Source organism: Chrysochloris asiatica, unplaced genomic scaffold (genome assembly GCF_000296735.1).
Source record: "Chrysochloris asiatica unplaced genomic scaffold, ChrAsi1.0 scaffold00085, whole genome shotgun sequence".
Taxonomy (NCBI): Eukaryota; Metazoa; Chordata; class Mammalia; order Afrosoricida; family Chrysochloridae; genus Chrysochloris; species Chrysochloris asiatica.
Genome location: NW_006408603.1, coordinates 9167062 through 9187427, shown reverse-complemented (window position 1 = coordinate 9187427; position 20366 = coordinate 9167062). Strand labels below are relative to the sequence as shown.

The following is a 20366-nucleotide window of genomic DNA, read 5'->3' as shown; positions in this document are numbered from 1 at the left end:
TTGCACATTTTGTTGTAATACTTGTCTTTGTGTTCTCGAGCTGATCTTTGAAATTTTCTGTTCAGCTCTTGGACCTCCTCATTTCTTCCATTTGCTTTAGCATCTTTACACTACAGAGCAAGTTTCAGTGTCTCTTCTGACATCCATTTTGACCTTTTCCTTCTTTCTTGTCTTCTCAACAACTTTTTGCTTTCTTGATGTCATCCCACAACTCTGGTCTTCGGTCTTTAGTGTTTAATGTATCAAATCTGTTCTTCAGATGATCTCTAAATTCAGGTGGGATATATTCAAGGTCATACTTTGGCTCTCGTGGACTTGTTTTCATTTTCTTCAGCTTCAGTTTGAATTTACATATGAGCAATTGATTGTTCCATAATCTGTCCCTGACTGAAAATAGGGAACCAGATATACCAGTTTGCAACAATAATACATCAAGTAAAAAGTGGGAATAATGTAGTTACAGAACTTCCAAATGAAGAAGAACTCAAGTATATTTCAAGAATGACAGGATCACCAATGATAAAAATAGGTGAGGTATTCCCACAACTCTCCACTAAAGTGAAAAAACACAGTTTATGAAGTAAGTTTCCTATAAGAAGTAACATTAATTCTTCCTCTGCTCCTACCACTCATCTGTCAGTTTGTCATACTATGGCAGCTTGTATGTTGCTGTGATGCTGGAAGTTATGCCACTAGTATTTTAAATACCAGCATAGCAGACAGGTTTTAACAGAGCTTCCAGACTAAGACAGACTAGGAAAAAGGACAGGCAGAACACATCTGAAGGAATAGCCAGTGAAAACCTTATGAACAGAAGCAGAACACTATCTAATATATTGCCAGAAGATGAGCCCCTCAAGTTAGAAGGCATTCAAAATACGACCAAGAAGAGCTGTCTCCTAAAAGTAGAGCTGACCATGATAACGTGAACGGAGTAAAACTTTCTGGACCTTCATTTGTTGATGGTGCACAACTCAAAATGAGAACTGCAAACTTCCATTAATAATTGGAACATAGAATATACGATGTATGAATCTAAAATGGAAGTAATAAAAAATGAAATGGAACACATAAAGATCAATATCCTAGGCATTGGTGAGCTGAAAACAACTCGTATTGGTCATTTTGAATCTCACAATCCAGGAACATCAAACTGAAAAGGTCAAAAATATTCAAAGTCAAAAATAACATTTCAAGATCTGAAGGACAATACTGTCTGTAATAGAGTAATATCCATATGCCTACAAGGAAAACCAATTAAGTAGCTGATAGCACTATAATTCAAATTTTACACAATAAACATTACAGTCAATGATGATGAAATGGAAGGCTTTCTGCTCCCATAAAGATTTCAGCCTCGGAAACCCTGTACAGGGTCGCTGTGAGTCAGAACCGACTTCACGGTACATAACCACCACTACCACCACCAACTTCTTCAGTGTGAAACTGATCAGACAATCAAGATGCATTGATAATTACTGGTGACTAGAATGTGAAGGCTGAAAATAAGAGCAAGGATTGGTGTTGGAAAATATAATCCTGGTGATAGAAATGATGCTGGAGATCACATGATAAAATTTTGCATGACCAACGAGTTATTCATAACAAACACCTTTTTTAAACACATAAATACATATGAACCTCACTAGATGGAATATACAGAAATCAAATTAAATACATCTATGAGAAGAGAGGAGTCCTGGTGTGGCGCTGTGGGTTAATGCGCCAGACTGCAAAGCCGTTTGAACTGCAAGGTTGGTGGTTCAAGCTCACCAGCTGCTCCTTGGAAATCCTATACAGGGTCGCTATCGGTCAGCAGCTACTCGACGGCACTTAACACCACCCACCATGAGAAGAGATGGTGAAGAAACTCAGTATCATCAGTCAAAACAAGGCAGGGGCTGACTGTGGAACAGATCATCAATTGCTCACATGCAAGTTCATGCTGAAGCTGAAGGAAAAACTTAAAAAGTCCATGAGAGCCAAATATGACCTTGACTATATCCCACCTGAATCTGAATTCAGAGACCAGCTCAAGAACAGATTGAATGTACTGGACAATAATGACCAAGATATAGTATGACATCAAGAAGATCATACATTACATATGAAGAAAACAAAGTCATTAATAAAACAGGGAAGAAAAGACAAAAATGATGTCAGAAGAGACCTCCTGAAACATTCTCTTGAGTATAGAGAAGCTAAAGCAACGGGAAGGGATGAAGTAAAAGAGCACAGCAAAAAATTTCAAAGGGCAGAGCAACTCAAGACAACAAAGTAATATAATTAAATGTGCAAAGACCTTGAGTTAGAAAACCATCGGGAAGAACACTTCTCAAGGTGAAAGAGCTGAAGGAAAAAATTCAAGCCTCAACTTGTAATACTGAAAGATTCTTTGAGCAAAATATTGAATGATGCAGAAAGCATCAAAAGAAGTGCTTATGTGATAAGTGCCTTAAGGGTTCCTTATGCTGTATGTTAAGTGTTGTTGACTTACAACAACCCTATATAGGGCTTTCAAGGAGTGTCTGGTGGGTTTGAAATGTCCATCTTGCAGTCAGCAGTCTACTGCTTATCCTACAGCGCTACACCAAGACTCCTTATGCTGAATATAGCTGACAAATATCCTGGTAAGTGTTGACTATGATTACAGATTTGTGATTCTATCCTCAGCTGACCTTTTAAAAAATTCAAAATTGAGATATATATACAAGGGGGGGGGCTTAAAAAAAAAGCTTATGGAAAAATTGAATTAAAACATAATGGTAGGCGGAGCTGATGCAATGAAATACAGACGGGTCTCCTGTGATACAATAGTGAATAATTGTTATCAGGACTGACTGTGAGGGTCGGAAATGTAAAGGTGGATGTTTTATAGCAAGGAGGGGAGTGATTAACTTTTCAGTCTAGGAGCAGAGGTCCCTAGGACCATCAAGGGAGAAGAGCAGAGAGCAGGACCCTACCCAGAGAAGCAGTGATGCCCTGAAATGGAGCCAGAGATGATGACGTGGAGCGATGGGGCTGCTGGAGACTTTAGATCCAGAGAGGGAGAGTGACTGTGTGTTGAAGACCTGGGGGGTATGGGGGAAGGATTGCATGGAGGGGATTGTAACCATGGCAATAAGTCGATATACGATAGAATGAATGTAAGACTGATGTTCTCCCATGTAAACTATCACATAATTTACAATAAAACATTAAAAAAAGAATAAATAAACATAATGGAAATTTTTCCGTGAAGCCCACCAGGAACCATTCCTGATGCCCCAGTCTAAGTTATGTGTTTCATAACACCCTCCCACAAGCTGTTATCTGTATGCTTCTCCTTCCTCAGAGTCAACCAACATCGGATGAAAAATACAGAGGGGATGCAGGGAAGAAGGAAAGCAATGATGTGGTCAAACCAATCTTAGAGGCAACAAGGGAGCATATAAAGTGCTATTTACACTGTATTAGGTATTGTAAGTAATTAAAGATGTTTTAAAGTATACAGGAGAATATGCAAATACTATACCATTTTATTTATAAGGGACTTGAACATAGCAGATTTTGGTATGCATGAGGATGGCTGGGATAGATCTAGAAACCGATCCTTCTTTGGTAACAAGGGACTGTACTTGAACAGGAACTTAATTTTCTGTGTCTGTGGCATTTACCAAAGTGCCTAGCATTTAATAGGCACTCAATATAATACTGAATGAATTCTACTTTTCAAGACCAACTTTCCTACTTGTATTAACTATACCTTCCTTCTGCAACTTTTTCAAAACTATATAACCCCAGCTTTTCAAGATTTAACATTTTTATACCTACTGATTTCTTCTCAGTCTATGTGTTTTCAAGTACTTTTCCATCATTAAAATGACAGATATCCTTTTCTTGAATTCTGTCTTCAGCTCACAATAATCAATCAAATCTCCCGAGAAAGCAAGATACCATGATTCCATGTTTTTCACATGTAATACACTAGGTAAGTAACAATTCACACATATGAAACTAACGTTGGAAGGAGCTTGTTAGCAAAAATAATGTTAACTTGTGTGTTATTTGAGTAAAAATAAGGTATTCTTGTTTTCTCCAATTTACCACCTCCCATACCTTCCTTATCTCTTTTGAGTTCTGGCTGCTGCCATTATCACTTAGTAAAATTTTTTAGCAAAGTTTCAAAGGAAATAAATAGCTTATTGAGAATTGAGCACACAAAAATGTGATTATCTTGATCTAGTCAATCTTCAACACTGGAAACAATGAAAGGTGAAAGAAAAACAATAAAAGAGAAAAATACCTCTATATTAGTTGCATTTAGCTTCTCTTCCATGACTTGTTTGAGAATGATGAGTGAAGATTTGATGGCTTCTTTCAGTGTCATTGACTTGAAACAAAGACAGTAAGAAGATTAGACATTCATTATACATAATGCTTCCTTCCTTTAAAGATTTCCCCTTTATCTCCCCTGAAGAAACGACTTAGCAAATAATAAATCAAACACCTTAATTAGTACAGTACATTACAAGTATCTCCAGAATCCAAGTAAATGACAAATAAGTTGTTAATATCGTTAATAAAGTCAGTTCCAATTCATAGCAACCCTGTACAGGGTTTCTAAGGAGCAGTTAGTGGTTAGCAGTTCAGTACTTATCCTACAGTGTCACACCAGGATGCCAATAAATCAATGGTGGTGGTGGTAGTTGTGTGCTACAAATTTTTACAGAAGCAGAAAGTCTTTTTCTCCTGTGGAGCGGCTGGTAGATTCCAACTGCTGACCTTAACACACTACACTACCAGAGCTACAATAAATAAGTAAAATACACTGCAGAGGTGGAAAAAAGTCTTATTTTGAGCTGCAATGAAATCATTGCTGCTTCTATCTAGCAAGTGATTATTGAGGAAAATGAAAGAGCTAATCTCTAGTTTTCTTCTTTTAATTGAGAAGCAAGATAGAGTAATATTCTTAGTCTTAAATGCCATCGAGTCAGTGCTGACCCATAGCAAACCTGTGTAGGGTTTCCAAGGAGTGAATGGTGTGCTTGAACCACTGACTTTTGTTCGACTTTGCAATCCAGAGCATTAACCCATAGCACCACACCAGGACTCCAAGAGTAATATTGGTGATATCCAATGAATAAGAATGCCAAAATGCTGGGTAGCTCAATGACTCAGGAAATCTGTTCTTTTCTTGTCCAATTTTGAACTTTTATTTACATATGAAATCAATACTATTAGGGGTTAATGGTGAGCAGGTATCCCAATATGAACCACCGTTAAATATGGCTGCTTCCAACCATGCCATTGAGTTACTCAAAACCAAATCTCCCTATTTCACAAAGAATGTGCCAAACTCCCACTTGTTTCAAGAGTTTGACTAGGAAGTATAAACTGTTAAGTAAAGCTGTGAGGCTAAAAGGATGAATTATGGTACATCTATACCATGGAATACTATACAGCAACAAAAAGTAACAAAACTACTGATGCATGCAAAACATGGCTCTCATAAATACTATGTTTTAAAACAAGTCAGACACAAAAATATAAACTCTGTAATTCCATTTATAAAAATGTACAAGCACAGAAAAAAAAAAAAACAAACACCTAACAGAATACATTAAAGGAGCAGGAGAAAACAATGACTACAAAGCAAATGTTTTTGGAGACTGATAAGAGATTTTCCCTATTTTGTTTTATGCAGTAGATATGAAATGGCTATCCACAATTGCCAAACCTCACAGAACTGAAACCTTTAAGGTGATGGTGGTGGTGGTGGTGGTGGTGGTGGTGGTGGTGGTGACGTGCCGTGGAGTCGGTTCCGACTCAGCAACCCCGTACAGGGTTTCTGAGGCTGTATACACGTAATTATTATTATCATACTCTTAAGTTTGAAAAACAACAATAAAAGCTGTGAAATACTTTAATTACCTTGTGGTAAACTTCTTGCAAGGAGCTCTGGGCACCCTCTGAAGCAGAACCAATTGCTCGAGCATCACACTGTACAAAGGTTCCAGATGGGTCCATATGAAACCTACAAAACACCCAAAATAAAGTAAAATGCTTAAAGTAGTAGTGTTTTATGAAACAAGCTTCTCACTGAGAAAAGTACAATTGCTTAGTCCTGCAGTTAGGAAATGCCACTGAAATACTGGGGGCATAGACCCAAAAGATGTTTGAAATCTGCAGGAAAAAAATCTTCTAAAAAGTGGTTGAGAAAACTAAAGATACTTCTAATTATCTCCAAAATTAGGACTGGCTCCTTTTGGAGAGTTCATGGAATTCCCAAATTTCAGCATAGAATCACTCACATTTAGAATTAGAAGCCTTTCTTTTTTACAATTCTACAATAATCTCCTCCTTTGAACTACTAGTCTGCACTCAGAATTAAAATTCAATTCCCCCACAAAAGAAGCAAAGTGGGGGGGGACTGTAAAACGGTACTTACAGCTGGGGTCCTTTCTCATCTACACCTCCAAATAGCAGTGCTACTCCAAAAGGACGAGACTACAACCAAAGAGAAATGGCTATGAAGTTAGGGGGCAATGAGGCTAGGAAACATAGTTCATAGAACAAGTGTACTAAGTCCTACAGAACATTTTTTTAAAAACCACTAACCATGGCACCTGGATCTGCGTCTTCTTCTCCAAATTGTAAAGCCAGATTGGACACAGCTTGGGTCACACTCTCCACTGTCATTGTTTCATTGTAGGTGAACCAATGGTTCTAGAAGAAAAGCAAAGAATGATCTACCCTTCTCACAAAGAAGGCATTTAAACAGTTCACTATCTTACTACACACATCCCTATGAACTGTGGTTGGAAACTGAAGACTCAGGTATGTTTTCCTTAATTAATGGGACCAAGGTAGAATGTTCAGCTAAACTCAAATGCCTGGGACTGGGGAAAGGAAGAGAAATCACTCTGGAAATAAGCTTATATCAACAGAAGTCTACGTGATGACTGACTAGAGTATTACTCTCATACGAAACTAGGTTAGCCCCTCCAAGCACCAACTCCAATCTTTTCACAAAGGAAAACACTGGTATTCTTTCCAAAGCATGACAGCAAAGTTGCAAATAAGTGCAAAATATTTTAACTACCAGGCACTTTTTTTTTACTAGGCTACTATCTAGACAGCAGGTGCTCAGTTAAAAAAATATACATCAACACTCCTGACCAGTCACCTGGTATGAATTATTACATACCACAGGAGAGCGTTTTACCTGCAAATCTAGCAGCAAAGGCAATAGGGGAGAAAATCCTCTAGCTCTGACCACATCCTGCTATGGTGCTCCTAAAAAAAGTCCATTAGGGAACACAATGCAGTGAACGTATGCTTTATATAAGAGAGAAAGAAAAAAAAAAAGGCAAGGGAATGTCAGCACTATTGGCTAGGACTTCCTAATGCTACGATGGTTGGATGATTAGACTCCAAGTTTCAGGAGTCTAGATTTGGGATTCTATCCAAAAATCACTCACAAAATATTGAGAGTCACATCTTTTATTAACACAGCCCAGGCAGCTGTATCATCATTAAGAAGGAACTCAAGCATCCTGATAAAGAGAGATAATATAATGTTCATTTTACCTGTGTCTCCACTCTGGCTTTATCAATTAAAGTTTTAGCATCAGCAATTAGCCCACTCATGGCACAACCTGCAATGTAAAAGCAACAGTGACCTAGTGGCCAAATCTTTGTTAAACTTCATTTGTTCATCAAATAATGAAATTATGAAGAGCTTATCCCATGACAATATATCCAAAAGATTAGACGGGAAATAATCTGCAATGAACCCAAGTATAATTATGTTATAAACAAATGAAAAACTATCCACAACAAACAGGAGAAGTCCAGCTGTTAAGATACGATAGGAGACAAAAGAGACTGCTCAAATATACAGAAATTACTCTTAAGATATTATACCCTTAAAGTCTACAAGTACAGTGGCTAGGCATTCAACTGCTAACCAAAAGGTCAGTGGTTCGAATGCATCTGCTGCTCTACTTGAGAAAGATGTGGCAGTCTGTTTCCATACAGATTAACTGCCTCAGAAACCATATGGGGCAGTTCCATTCTGTTCTATAGGGTTGCTATAGTTGGAACGGACTTGATGACAATGAGTAAGCACTCTCTTAGCACTCTTTCTAGACCCTCAAGTATTTTCACACTAAGCAAACACTAAAGAAACAGGGGGGAAAAAAGATAATCTCATGATGGGCTGCAGTGGAAGACTAAAATCAAAAGCATTCTCATCATGTGCCCTTTGGTTGTTTAAATTATTATATATTCCTGAGTGTTTCTTTCTGTGTTCATCCCCGACTCCACCCAAAAACAAACAAACCAACAACAACAACAGGGAATGGAAGCAAATACTGTTGAATGATGATGCACAGAGGAGATAGTAATCATTGCAATGAAACCATAGTGTAAAGGCTATGTTCTCCCATGTAAACTATCACTCAGTTCACAATAAAAACTCTTAAAAAAAAACAAACCAACTGTTATTCTGCATGCCAGTGATTCAAATCTAAATCTCCACCACTGGTTTTGCTCCTAAATTTCAGAGCTATAAAGCTAAATGACCCCCTTAGTATATGAGGGGGCTTCAAAAAATTCATGAAAACACCCACATTCATTCACAATAAGAAAAAGATGGAGACAGTCTAAATAGCCATCAATGGAAGAATGGGTAAACAAACTTTGGTATATACACACAGGTTTATGAGTGGACATAACTACTGGTCTCTCCATGTGCAGAAGAAAGAAGAATTATGATAACTGAAGATGCTTGGAATGGATTTACAGAATAAGTAAACACTGATCTCTGTGATTCAGACCAGAACTAGATGGTGACCAGTACCACTACCAACTGCTCTGAAAGGGATCACATTAAAAGGCCCTGGACAGCATGGGGCACAATGAGGAATAAAACTCAAAATTATAAAAAGGTCCAGGCTTACTTGTCAGAAAGTGACCAGAGGAACCTGTGACTAAGGCCCTCAACCACTCTTCAGGTCTGGAAGGGTATTCAACTCCCATGGCCCAATTTTCAGCTAAATGATAGGTAGGTATATAGGGGGACATCAACACTAGTAAGGTATATTCACCATAAAGGGCAACATTTACCTATGGACAAAGTTCAGAAGGGTTTGGAAGGAGGGTATAATGGAAATATGAACCACAGGAGCAAGTGGAATAGATGATGCTAATGGGAAGGACTGCAATCATTGAGATGACACAAAGTATATGATTTGTTAAAGGTTGTTATTGTTGGTAAGTGCGGTAGAATCCGTTTTGACTCACAGGGATCCTATACAGAGTTTCTGAGGAGCAGCTAGTGAGCTTGAACCACCAACCTTGAAGTTCAAGTTCAAACTGACTTGCAGTCGAGAGTATTAACCCACAGTGCCACAGTGCCACCAGGACTCCTGATGACATGCTCTGTAAACCTGCCTTTGATTCACAGTAAAAAGTTCAAAAACAGTTTATGAAAAATGATACTGAAAGATAATGGAACAAAGACTCAATGCACCTCATCCTATTTCCCTTCTAGATTCCATCTTCTTCCTTGGCCCTCACAAACAGTTGGTTAATATGTCTAACATTAGTCCTTACTCTCCTCTCCATTTCCCTGCCACTGCCTTGATTAAAGTTCCTGTCAGCTCTTTGTTTGAACTGTTAAAAAAAGTTTCTTAATTGGTCTTCCTGTCTTTGCTTAACAACACTTGTTACCAGATCAGATTTGTCTTATCTAAAATTCAAGTATGACCATATTACTCCATTACTTAAAATCTACACCACAAATGCAAAAGGATCAAGTTCAAGCTTTTTAGCATGGTAAAAAAAGGACTTTCAATGTCAGTCTACAAACTCACCTCTTGCCACATTCCAACTTCCAGTCATACTGAATTGCTGGTACACTGCTTTTCCCCTGCTATATTCAGACACATATTCATCTAGTAAGGAGTATTAGTAGCGTAGTGATTACGAATCAGGCTGTGAACGTTAAGGTCAGTAGTTCGAAACTACCAGGGTCCCTAAGGGCCAGAACTGACTCGAAGGCACTAAACAATAACAACATTCACCTAGTAAACATCTTTCAGAATTTAACTCAGTTCCTTTTCTGAAAGCCTCACTACCCTTGGCTCCAGGCAAAACCAGTGACTTGAGCCCATAGTACGCTACTGAGCAATACTGAACACACTGTACAACAGTACGGTCTTTCTGGGTTTTTTTTTTTAATGTTTTATTGTGAATTATGTGATAGTTTACATGGGAGAACATTAGTTTTACACTCATCCCTATCGTGTTATCATTTCATTACCATGGTTATAATCCCCTCCATGAATCATCAACCAACCAAAGGGTATACCCTATAAGCCTGCCCCCAGGTCATCAGCACACAGCCCCTCTCCCTCTCTGGGTCTAAAGTCCCCAGCTGCTCCATCGCTCCACGTCATCATCTCTGTCTCCATCTCAGGCATAACTGCTTCTCTGGGTAGGGTCCTGCTCTCCACTCTTCTCCCTTGATGGTCCCAGGGACCTCCGCTCCTAGACTGATAAGTTAATCACTCCCCTCTTTGCTACAAAATGTCTACCTTTACATTTCCAACCCTCACAATCAGTCCTGATAACAATTATTCACTATTGTATCACAAAAACTATCGGCATTTCCTTTCATCAGCCCTGCCTAGACAGACTGGATACTACTCAGTGGAGATTCTACCTTCCTCCACGCCCTCTGGATCTAGGTCCCTCTTGAAAGCTTGTAAGCCAGTCACTTCTTGCGTTTCTAGCACCCCCATTTTGGGTAGCCAATGTCCAAGTTGCCCATCCATGTGTATGGAGTGGGTGGGAATGATCCTCGCTGTAAAGATTTGTTCCCTCTATCATTACTGCATCCATAGGTGTAAGTCAAATTCATCAAATTGTATCAGATTACTCTTTTTTTCCTCTTCTTTCTTCTTCTAGTTGAGCTCTGATCATCCAGTCATTGAAGCCAGGTCAAGTGGGTATTATCTGCAAGTGTGGGTGTTCTTGTGCATATGCCCTCTCTTCTTATCAGCTGGACGCTTCACTCTCCATTCTAGTCCTCTGTGGCTATGTCACTGACTCTGGGCCAAAAGAGTCCCCAGGTCTTGCCACACTGCTGGCCAACCAGGTCTCCAGCGGGTTCACAGGAGTCTATTGAACTTTGTAGGGATTAGCTTGCAGCTTCAATGCTGTTTTTCCCTCACTTCCCCTTATCAGTGACGAACGTGGTCACCAATCAGAGCATGTATTCCCACTGAGTCTTAGTCTTGGAAGGGGGTTTGCTCTGAGGGAACCTTGATGTCTCCTGGGCAAGCAACTTGCTTGTTCTTGTAGTAATCTGCCTATATTGTTTTATATTTTTCCTGTCGGTCTTTCTTTCAAGAAGTATCTTCTGTTCTTCTAGTCCCTCCAGGCTAGTCTGCCCATCCTTTCAAGTGGAAATTTCCTACCTCTGAAGATTCTGGATGCTGTTCAGGATTCCACCTATGGTCTTATGTAATGCAGAGACTGCGCAGGAAGCCTCCTTCACTGGGCACACTGTAGCCCCATTTTAGGTATTCCAATCAGTTACAGGCTTACAAGCTTTCTATGGTGATATTTCTGGCTATTCCTTTCTCTCCCCCTCCAGTGTCTATTTTATAATGCAAGGAAAACCAAGATTCAAAAGACAGCCAACCATCTTAACATTATTTCCCTCCTTTTCCCCATACCAACCATGTCTCAATCCCTGTGTCCCAGAGCCCTGTTGTTCCAAGGTTGTGCATACATCATTATAGTACAATTTTTCTTAATGTCTTTATCACTTAATTGCATTTATTTATTTACATGTCCTCTTCCATGATTACTGTATTCTCTTGGAAGCCAAGGATTGTACCTATTTCCTTCTATATCCTTGGTCTACCACAAAGCCTGACACATAGAATGTTCTCAATTTGCTGAGTGAAGTGACACTGACCGCCAAAAGAAAGATGATTTAAGAAAAAAGTAGATACAATGTCCTAATTTTAAAAGACTTAAGTCTTAATTTCTTTACCTAGTAAAGACAGTCAAGCCCCTAGTCACCATGCCTTCAAACAACTGATTATTTTACCAGTGTTTAATTAATGAGATGGAATCCTGGTGTGGTGCTGTGGGTTAATGCACTGGACTGCAAAGCTGGCGGTTCAAGCTCACCAGCTACTCCTCAGAAACCCTATACAGTGTTGCTATGGGTTGGAACAGACTTGACAGCATTTAACAATAACAACAACAACAATTAATGAGATGACTAAACAAATAAAATATGGAGCGCCAACTACAATACTGTACTATGGTTTAAGTAGAACTACTTATCAGGGCAAAGAAGCCCTGGTGGCATAGTGGGTTACACACAGTGGGTTAACTGCAAGGTCAGGAGCGCAAATCCACCATTCGTTCCACAGGAGAAAAATAAGGCTTTCTGCTCCTGTAAAGATTTACAGCCCCAGAAACCCTATTCAGGGTCACTATGACTTGGAGCTGACTCAATGGCACACAACCACCGCCACCCAACCTGCGATGCTACAATGATGCTATAAGTTAAAGGCAGAGGAATTATAACAGAGAGTAAGAAAAGGGAAGGGCCTGTTTGTGAGAAAAGAAAAACCTGAAAAGAGAGGAAGAAGACCGGTATGGTCACAGTCTTATTACCCTTCTACTTTCTGAACCTTGGTCACTCTGAAAAGCTTTGAGAATTTGTTTTCTCAGTGGATACTACTAGCTTCCCACACGTGATCCTCTGCTCACAGAGCAGGTGGCTTCTTACCACAGTTAACATTATGTACCAATGAAGATACTGCCATCTGCCTATGGCCCAAGCTTTAAACATTTCAACAGCTCCACACATTTGCCAAGTTTTTATTGAAGTGAGAATAGAGCTTCTTAGAATATGAGTTCTGCCACTGTTTCCTACACTGGCCTACTGCCTGAAAACCACAGCTAACAAGGAGGTAAGGCTTTCACCTCCTGATTCTCCCTTTGGACATTCTGGAAGACCAGGTCAAATCCTACAGGACAGCTTTCCCCGACTCCTTACCTATGTGAGCATCGATCTCTACAATTTTCTCAATGCTGCTGGGCTCCATGAGTGGGGAGGTAATTCTCTTCTCCACAGCTAGGCACACACCCTCTGCTGTCTGGATTCCAATGGCTGTAGAACCAAGCTAAAGAAAAATATGCTGTGGTTACCAAGTACAGATCAACAAATAATCTAATACACTCACCAAGAATCTTTGTATAGCTTCCCAAGACAAAAGCTTCAATCAGCTACATCCAATATGCAGAGAAACAAGGAACACCTTAATAAGGACTATATTGTTTCTGTCAATGGTAAAAGCATTAAATTATAGAATTTTGCACTTCTAAGGGGGAAGTTCAATAAGGTCTTGAAAGCATCTGGAAAAAGAACAACTCTAATAACAATATTCGGGGCAGAATTCCAATGCTCTTAACAAATTGGGCAAGAAAGTCATCAAATTCTGTATTTTCATCTTTTCATCTCTGCTATTTTCATCTATTCCAAAAGATACTCCCCGAACTCATGTGACCTCTAAAAAAGTAATTTATTTAAAACAAAACTAAAATATAAACACCACAGTCCTGTTGTGGTACTGCAGGTTAATGTGCTGGACTGAAAAGTCAGTTTAAACCACAAGGTCGGGGGTTCAAGCTCATCAGCTGCTCGGCGGAAACAGGACAGCAGTTAACAACATCATTACTAATGGGAGCATGGTAGCTCTGTAGGATAAGCACTGGACTTGACATAGAGTCTGTGGTTCAAACACACCAACCACTCCTTGGAAAAAAGATGAGGCTTTCTGTTCCTGCAGAAGATTTAATGCTTCAGAAACCCCATTAAAAAAGTCACTATGAGTCAAAACCAACTCCGTGGCACTAAACATCACTACTAACATAAAAGCATTAACTAGAATCATTCTAGTTGCTATCAGTCCACAATAGAGCTTAAATCACCTCTCAACCGCTATGCTACCATCCAAATCACCAATCTCTCTATAATTTCTTCTCTGCAAAATGGGAATAACGATAACGCAACCTATGTCAAGAGACTAAGTGCGTTAACACATAAAACAGTGCTTACAAGGGAACCTAGATCCAGAGGGCGTGAAGGAAGGTAGAATCTCCACTATGTGGTATCCAATCTGTCTAAGCAGGGCTGATGAAATGAAATGCAGATGGGTCTCTTGTAATACAATAGTGAATAATTGTTATCAGGATTGCTTGTGAGGTTTGGAAATGTAAAGGTAGACATTTTGCAGCAAGGAGGGGAGTGATTAACTTTTCAGTCTAGGAGCGGAGGTCCCTGGGACCATCAAGGGAGACAAGTGGAGAGCGGGACCCTACCCAGACAAGCAGTGATGCCTGAGATGGAGGCAGAGACGATGACGTGGAGAGATGGAGCAGTTGGGGACTTTAGACCCAGAGAGGGAGAGGGGCTGTGTGCTGACGACCAGGGGGCAGGCTTGTAGTGTATACCCTTTGGTTGGTTGATGATGCATAGAGGGGATTGTAACCATGGCAATGAAATGATATACGATAGGATGAATGTAAAACTAATGTTCTCCCATGTAAACTATCACATAATTCACAATAAAACATTAAAAAATAAAAAAAGGTGCTTGCAATAATGCCTAGAACATACTAAGTGAGCAACAAATGTTAGCTGTTCTTATTACATCACTAGTCTCCTAACCCAGTCTCCCCATTTTACATAATTTTCTCTAATGTATCTCTCATGCTATGGGTCTGACTGATCTAGTAAAATGCTAACTTTATTATATTTCTTCTCTCAAGTTCTAACCATCTTCCATAACATAATTAAAACATAAAATCCAAACAAGCTTCCAGAACCTTCATAGACTGATTCCACTTTTTTTGTCCAACCTTATTATTTATTCATTATTACCCAACAAAATTTTTCAGGTATCACCCAACCCATCCATTTTTTTCACACAATATTACTCCCTACCTCTGCACCGTTGTTCATGCTGTTCCTCTACATGCCTTGAATATATTCTTCCTTCTACCTATCCAGATCCCACCCATCATTCATAAAGCTTTCCATGATTACATGTACCCCCTTCACCAGATGCTCATCATATTTTGTTAGTTCCCTAGAGCAATGACTGCCAAGAGTGAGACTCAGATTTCTGAAGGCCTCAGTTACTACAAAGGATTCCAAAAGATTCCATCAATCTTTATGTGTAACAGGTTTAAAATGTCTGCAGACTGAGTGATCATGTCTCACATATACATATTTTCAAATGTATAAATAAAGTCATGACTTTATTTAGAAGTATTATCAAAAGCATACCAGATTTTTATTATATATTTTCCTAATCAATGATACATGTAGGAATTATACTTGAACTGTCAAAAAGTGCGCTCTCATACTTCTAACTGGAGTTATGGTGTGGCGCTGTGGGCAAATGCATCAGACTGCAAAGTTGTCTGAACTGCAAGGTCAGTGGTTCAAGCTCACCAGCTGCTCCTTGGAAATCCTATACAGGGTCGCTATGGGTCAGAATCAACTCGAAGGCATTTAACAACAACAACAACATGCTTATACTTAAATGTGCAACTGAACAGTTCTGTTTCCTCATCAAGTCTGATAACACAAGATTAGAGGGCTCAACACCTCAGTGCACTGGGTCGATAAGGATTGGCAACTTAGATACTGACTATCAAAAATGGAGAGCTATAGAGGCGTAAGTGGCTGGCTTACCAGCTTTCATGAGAATGTTTAATTTCAGAATAAAGGGGACAAGACAGAATCCCTACTGAATAGTTTTCCTCTTTTCCATATGAATTTGGTGAAAGGGCATGGAGGATGATGGTGATAGGCTTTTATGATTCAATTGTGAGTAACTTATCAGGATTAATCACGATTGTCAAAACTATAATTATAGAACATGTGTAACTAAAAGAGAAAAGTAGTTAATCTTTCATTTCAGAAACAGAGGACTCCAGGACCATCATGAAGGAAGAGCATGAGATCCTACCCAAAAAAGCAGCGACAACAGAGACGGAGGCAGAGGCAATGGCATAGAGAGAGAGAGCAGCTGAGGACTCTAGGTCGACAGACTGAGAAAGGCTGTGTACCTGCAGGCAGGAGGCTGGCTTTTTAAATGTTCCCTTAGGACATTTAAATGAATATATATTTTTTGTTTTGTATTGTACATCAAATATTTTTGCTTTGTTCATTTGTGAACAATAAGATGTAAAAGGAAAGGTACAGAGTAGAAGCAAGATAACTGCTGTAACAGGGATGTTGTTATTATTAAGTGTCATCAAGTCGGTTCCGACCCATAGCAAACCTGTATAGGATTGTTACAGGGAGGGGAGTATAAATCATTGAGAAGAAACTAAACATATGATTGGCTGAAAGTAAGCCTGATGATCTTGTCTATTTATCTTCACTCAATTCACAATAAAAAGTTTAAAAAAAAAAATGTTAAAGGGCTTAAAACAAAAAAGAACAGACATAAATCCACAGAGCAAAGAATGAGAGAAGACACAGTAATAAACTTTTGGAGCTGGAAAGCAAAAAGGTTAGTGATAATTTACTTAGCAGAACTGAGAAACTTGAATCCTTAAGATAGTAGATGTTGTTGTTAAGTCCTGTCAAGTTGGTTGCGATCCTGTATAGGGTTTCCCAGGAGTGGCTGGTGAGCTTGAACCACCAACCTTGCGGTAAACTGATTTTGCAGTCCAGCACATTAACCCACAGCACCACATCATTAATGGGGAAAGTTCCCAAAGCAACCCAATTTCTACCATAGGAGTGAGGAAACAGTGGTAACAAGGACCTCTGGAACTAAAAATGAAAGTGGAGATAAAAACTGAGAGAAGAGTATAATGCCTGCTTAAGAAACAGATTCCCAGATCCTTCACTTAAGTTGCAAAGCTAGATGGTTGACCTCCACCACCACCAGGGGAAGACAGGATTTATTCTTTGGAGCAGGCCACATAAAGGGCTTCTGCTTGGGGGACGCCAGACACAGGGATAGTTTACTGAAAACTCACTGCTGTTAAGTCAATTCCATTCATTCCAACCCAATTTGTTTAAGAGTAGAACTGTGCTCCACAGAGTAATCATGGATATAATCTTATAGAAGCAGATACCCTGGCTTTTCTGGGTGAATTCGAACTGCTCATCTTTTCAATTAGCACCATGTAGGGACCTTACTTTATGGAAAATGGGGATTAAGTAAAAACTGAATGTTAAGATCCTACTCAGCCTTCTTTCCCCATCTAACTCTCAGAAGCCAGCAGTCAGAAATACCTTCCAGGCATGAAATGAAAAGAGGTAGTTTTCTCTAGAGCAGTGGATTTCAAACTTTTTGATCCACATTAAGAAATACATTTTATACCATGACCAAAACACACACATATATACATATAACAGAAACGAAGTTTCAACAAAAAATACTCGCCAATGTTATGAACAAGACATTTTGTTACCAAATGCTTTATTCTACTTCTTATAAAAAATGTTCTTCATGCCTCACACTAAACTGATTTCAATACCCAGAGTTAAGACTTATAGCTAGAAAAACAGAAACAGAAGAAATTTTAAATAGTTCTTAATCTTTCAAGAAAAATATGACATCCATGAAACAAGAAGAGGGTGCTAGTAAGAGCGAACAAAACATAGTTTGGAAATTAAGCTTCTGATGAAACTATTAGAGAGAATTTAAAATTAGATTCATAGGGCCATTTAACTGAATTAAGGGAATAAATCAAGAAAGAAGATGACATGGGACCTACTACAAGGGGGAGTGAAAAGAATTCTTAGGATGATGCCAACAGAGGTTCCTAAGTCTACAGCTGTGCACGAGACACAAAGAACCAGTTCTAGTTGGGTCAAGTGAGAAGTCTCCAAGAGAGAATTATTTACATAAACTGACAGAGACTCTGGGGGATGAATTACTGACATGTACACACCACTCATCTGTCAGGTCAACATACTGTGTAGCTTCTGTGTTGCTGTGATGCTAGAAGCTATGCCATTAGTATTTTAAATACCAGTAGGGTCATCCATGATGGACAACTTTCAGCAGAGCTTCCAGAGTAAGAAAGACTAAAAAAGAGGAGAGGCAGACCACTTTCAAATGGTTAACTAACCATATGAACAGCAGCATAACACTGTCAAGAAATACTACTGGAAAATGAAGTCCTCAGATTGGAAGGCACTCAAAATATGACTGGGGAAAAGCAACCTCCTCAAAGTGGAGTTGATCTTAATGATGTGAAATGGAGCAAAGCTTTCCAGACCTTCATTTCCTGATGGGGTACAACTCAAAATAAGAAGAAACAGGTGCAAACATCTATTAATAACTGGAACATGGAATATATAAAATATGAATCTAGGAAAACTGGAAGTTGTCAAAAATGAAATGGAACGTATAGATTGACATCATAACCATTAGTGAGTTGAAAAGGACTGGTATTGGCCATTTTGAGTCGGACAATCATATGGAACATAAAATTTAAGAGGGATGGCGTCATGTTCATTGTCAAAAAGAGAATTTCAAGATCAGATACCACCTCATCGTCTCTAAGCAACATGGAAATCACTCCTTTTTGAGACTGGGTTTTGAGATTTTAGATAACTATGTTCATATGGTTCTTTTTCTGCCAGGTTTCTGAAAAACTACTTGGATTACTTAGAACTTAACAAATACAGGTCCAACTTGATGACTAACTTTAGATGTAGATAACGTACTTTTTAACTAATTATTTGAAAACCGGTTTAAACTACTCAGTTTTATATTTCAGTCCCTAAAATCATCAATTCAAATTCACAACTTTACCACAAGAATAAAGAGGTATGATCAGTTAAATGACTAGGTTGAGAAAACAAAATGTAGAAAATAATCAAGACATCTACACTCCTCTTTATACCCAAGTAGATTATAATATAAACATTTCTCCCTACTCCCTACCAAGAAAAAAGCTACTTACATAATAATAATAAAGCAGTTACCTCTATTTGTGCTCAAAAAGTTTTAAGAGCTGTTAGGAAGACATCCAAATTGTTTAGCTAGATGGAAACAGAAAACATTCTAGAATAGCCAAAGCACAAGTGTCAAGAAATTTCAAAAAATATACCACTTGCTACTATACCTTTATAGCCTCAATGGCATATTCCACTTGAAATAATCTTCCTTCAGGAGAAAATGTATTCACGCCCCTAGAATTAAAAAAAAAAGTACTAAAAATTATCAGAAGAACTAGTCACAAAAACAATGAACTCAAGTTTCTTGACATCTAACTCAGATGGCTACAAGATGTACGTGTTGTCATTCTTTTCTTCACCCACAATAATCTGCAGGTACTTTTTATTTTTGTAAATTCACAGTGGCACCTACATGTAGAACACTATCCTGGCTCAATTCCAGAAAACCTTCCAAACTCTTCAGATAACAGGTAACTTTTCTGCCTTCATCCTGAATCAATCCAGAATTCTTATAATAATTTTATATCAAGCAATTCTCAAGAAAATAAGCATTTATTCTTACCTTCTTCTGAACATTACATGTACTTGATGTTACTATGTTACTTATTAATAAATGTTAATCACAGGTACATTTTTCTATTTATTTGTATTAGCTAGTGCTGTCATTATAATAGAATAAGACTGGTATACATATAGTTCCTAAAGTCTAAACTTGTCCATTCATTCAAGACACATTTGTATTCATTACATGCCAGACTGCTTTTTTCTCCAAAACACTTGCTCATCTCCTTGCTCCAGTTTGTTAGAAATCCCTATGGAGAAGACCAATCATGGTCTTAATTATAAAAGCTTTCAGCACACAATTCTGTTAACCCATTGTAGTCAAGTGGTTTCTGACTTACAGTGATCCCACAGGGTTCCCAAGACTATAATCATAATGGAAGCAGACTGCCACATCTTTCTCATGGAGTGACAGGTGGGTTTGAACAGCCAACCTTTCTGTAAGTAGTTGAGCACTTAACCACTGTGCTACTACTACAGTTCTACCCAGCACAGAATAAATACTTTAAAGAAAAAATTAATGAAAATGATGTGATTCTTAATTTACAGAGTCTATAGTGCTGGCTCCACCACTCGTCTGTCAGTTTGTCAAACTGTGGTGGCTTGTGAGTTGCTGTGATTCTGAAAGCTATGCCACCGGTATTATAAATACCAGCAGGGTCACCCATGGTGGACAGGTTTCAAATGAGCTTCCATACAAAGACAGACTAGGAAGAAGGAGTGACGAACTACTTCTGAATATTTAATCACTGAAAACCTTATGAATAGCAGAGCAACACTGTCAGATACA

General features: G+C 38.7%; 1 protein-coding gene across 2 annotated transcripts in view; it reads right to left on the bottom strand.

Moving 5' to 3' along the window:
• Positions 1-20366, bottom strand: part of PSMA5 (proteasome (prosome, macropain) subunit, alpha type, 5) — a 38709-nt gene that overhangs the window by 10332 nt on the left and 8011 nt on the right. Inside the window, exons 2-8 of one of the 2 annotated variants that reach the window (XM_006865960.1) lie at positions 19183-19249; positions 13073-13199; positions 7573-7640; positions 6601-6708; positions 6431-6489; positions 5914-6016; positions 4286-4372 (exon numbers count right to left, since the gene is read on the bottom strand). In XM_006865960.1, coding sequence (XP_006866022.1) covers positions 4286-4372; positions 5914-6016; positions 6431-6489; positions 6601-6708; positions 7573-7640; positions 13073-13199; positions 19183-19249 — 619 coding nt within the window. The remainder of the gene's footprint in view (positions 1-4285; positions 4373-5913; positions 6017-6430; positions 6490-6600; positions 6709-7572; positions 7641-13072; positions 13200-19182; positions 19250-20366) is intronic. The other variant, XM_006865961.1, reaches the window with a different exon arrangement.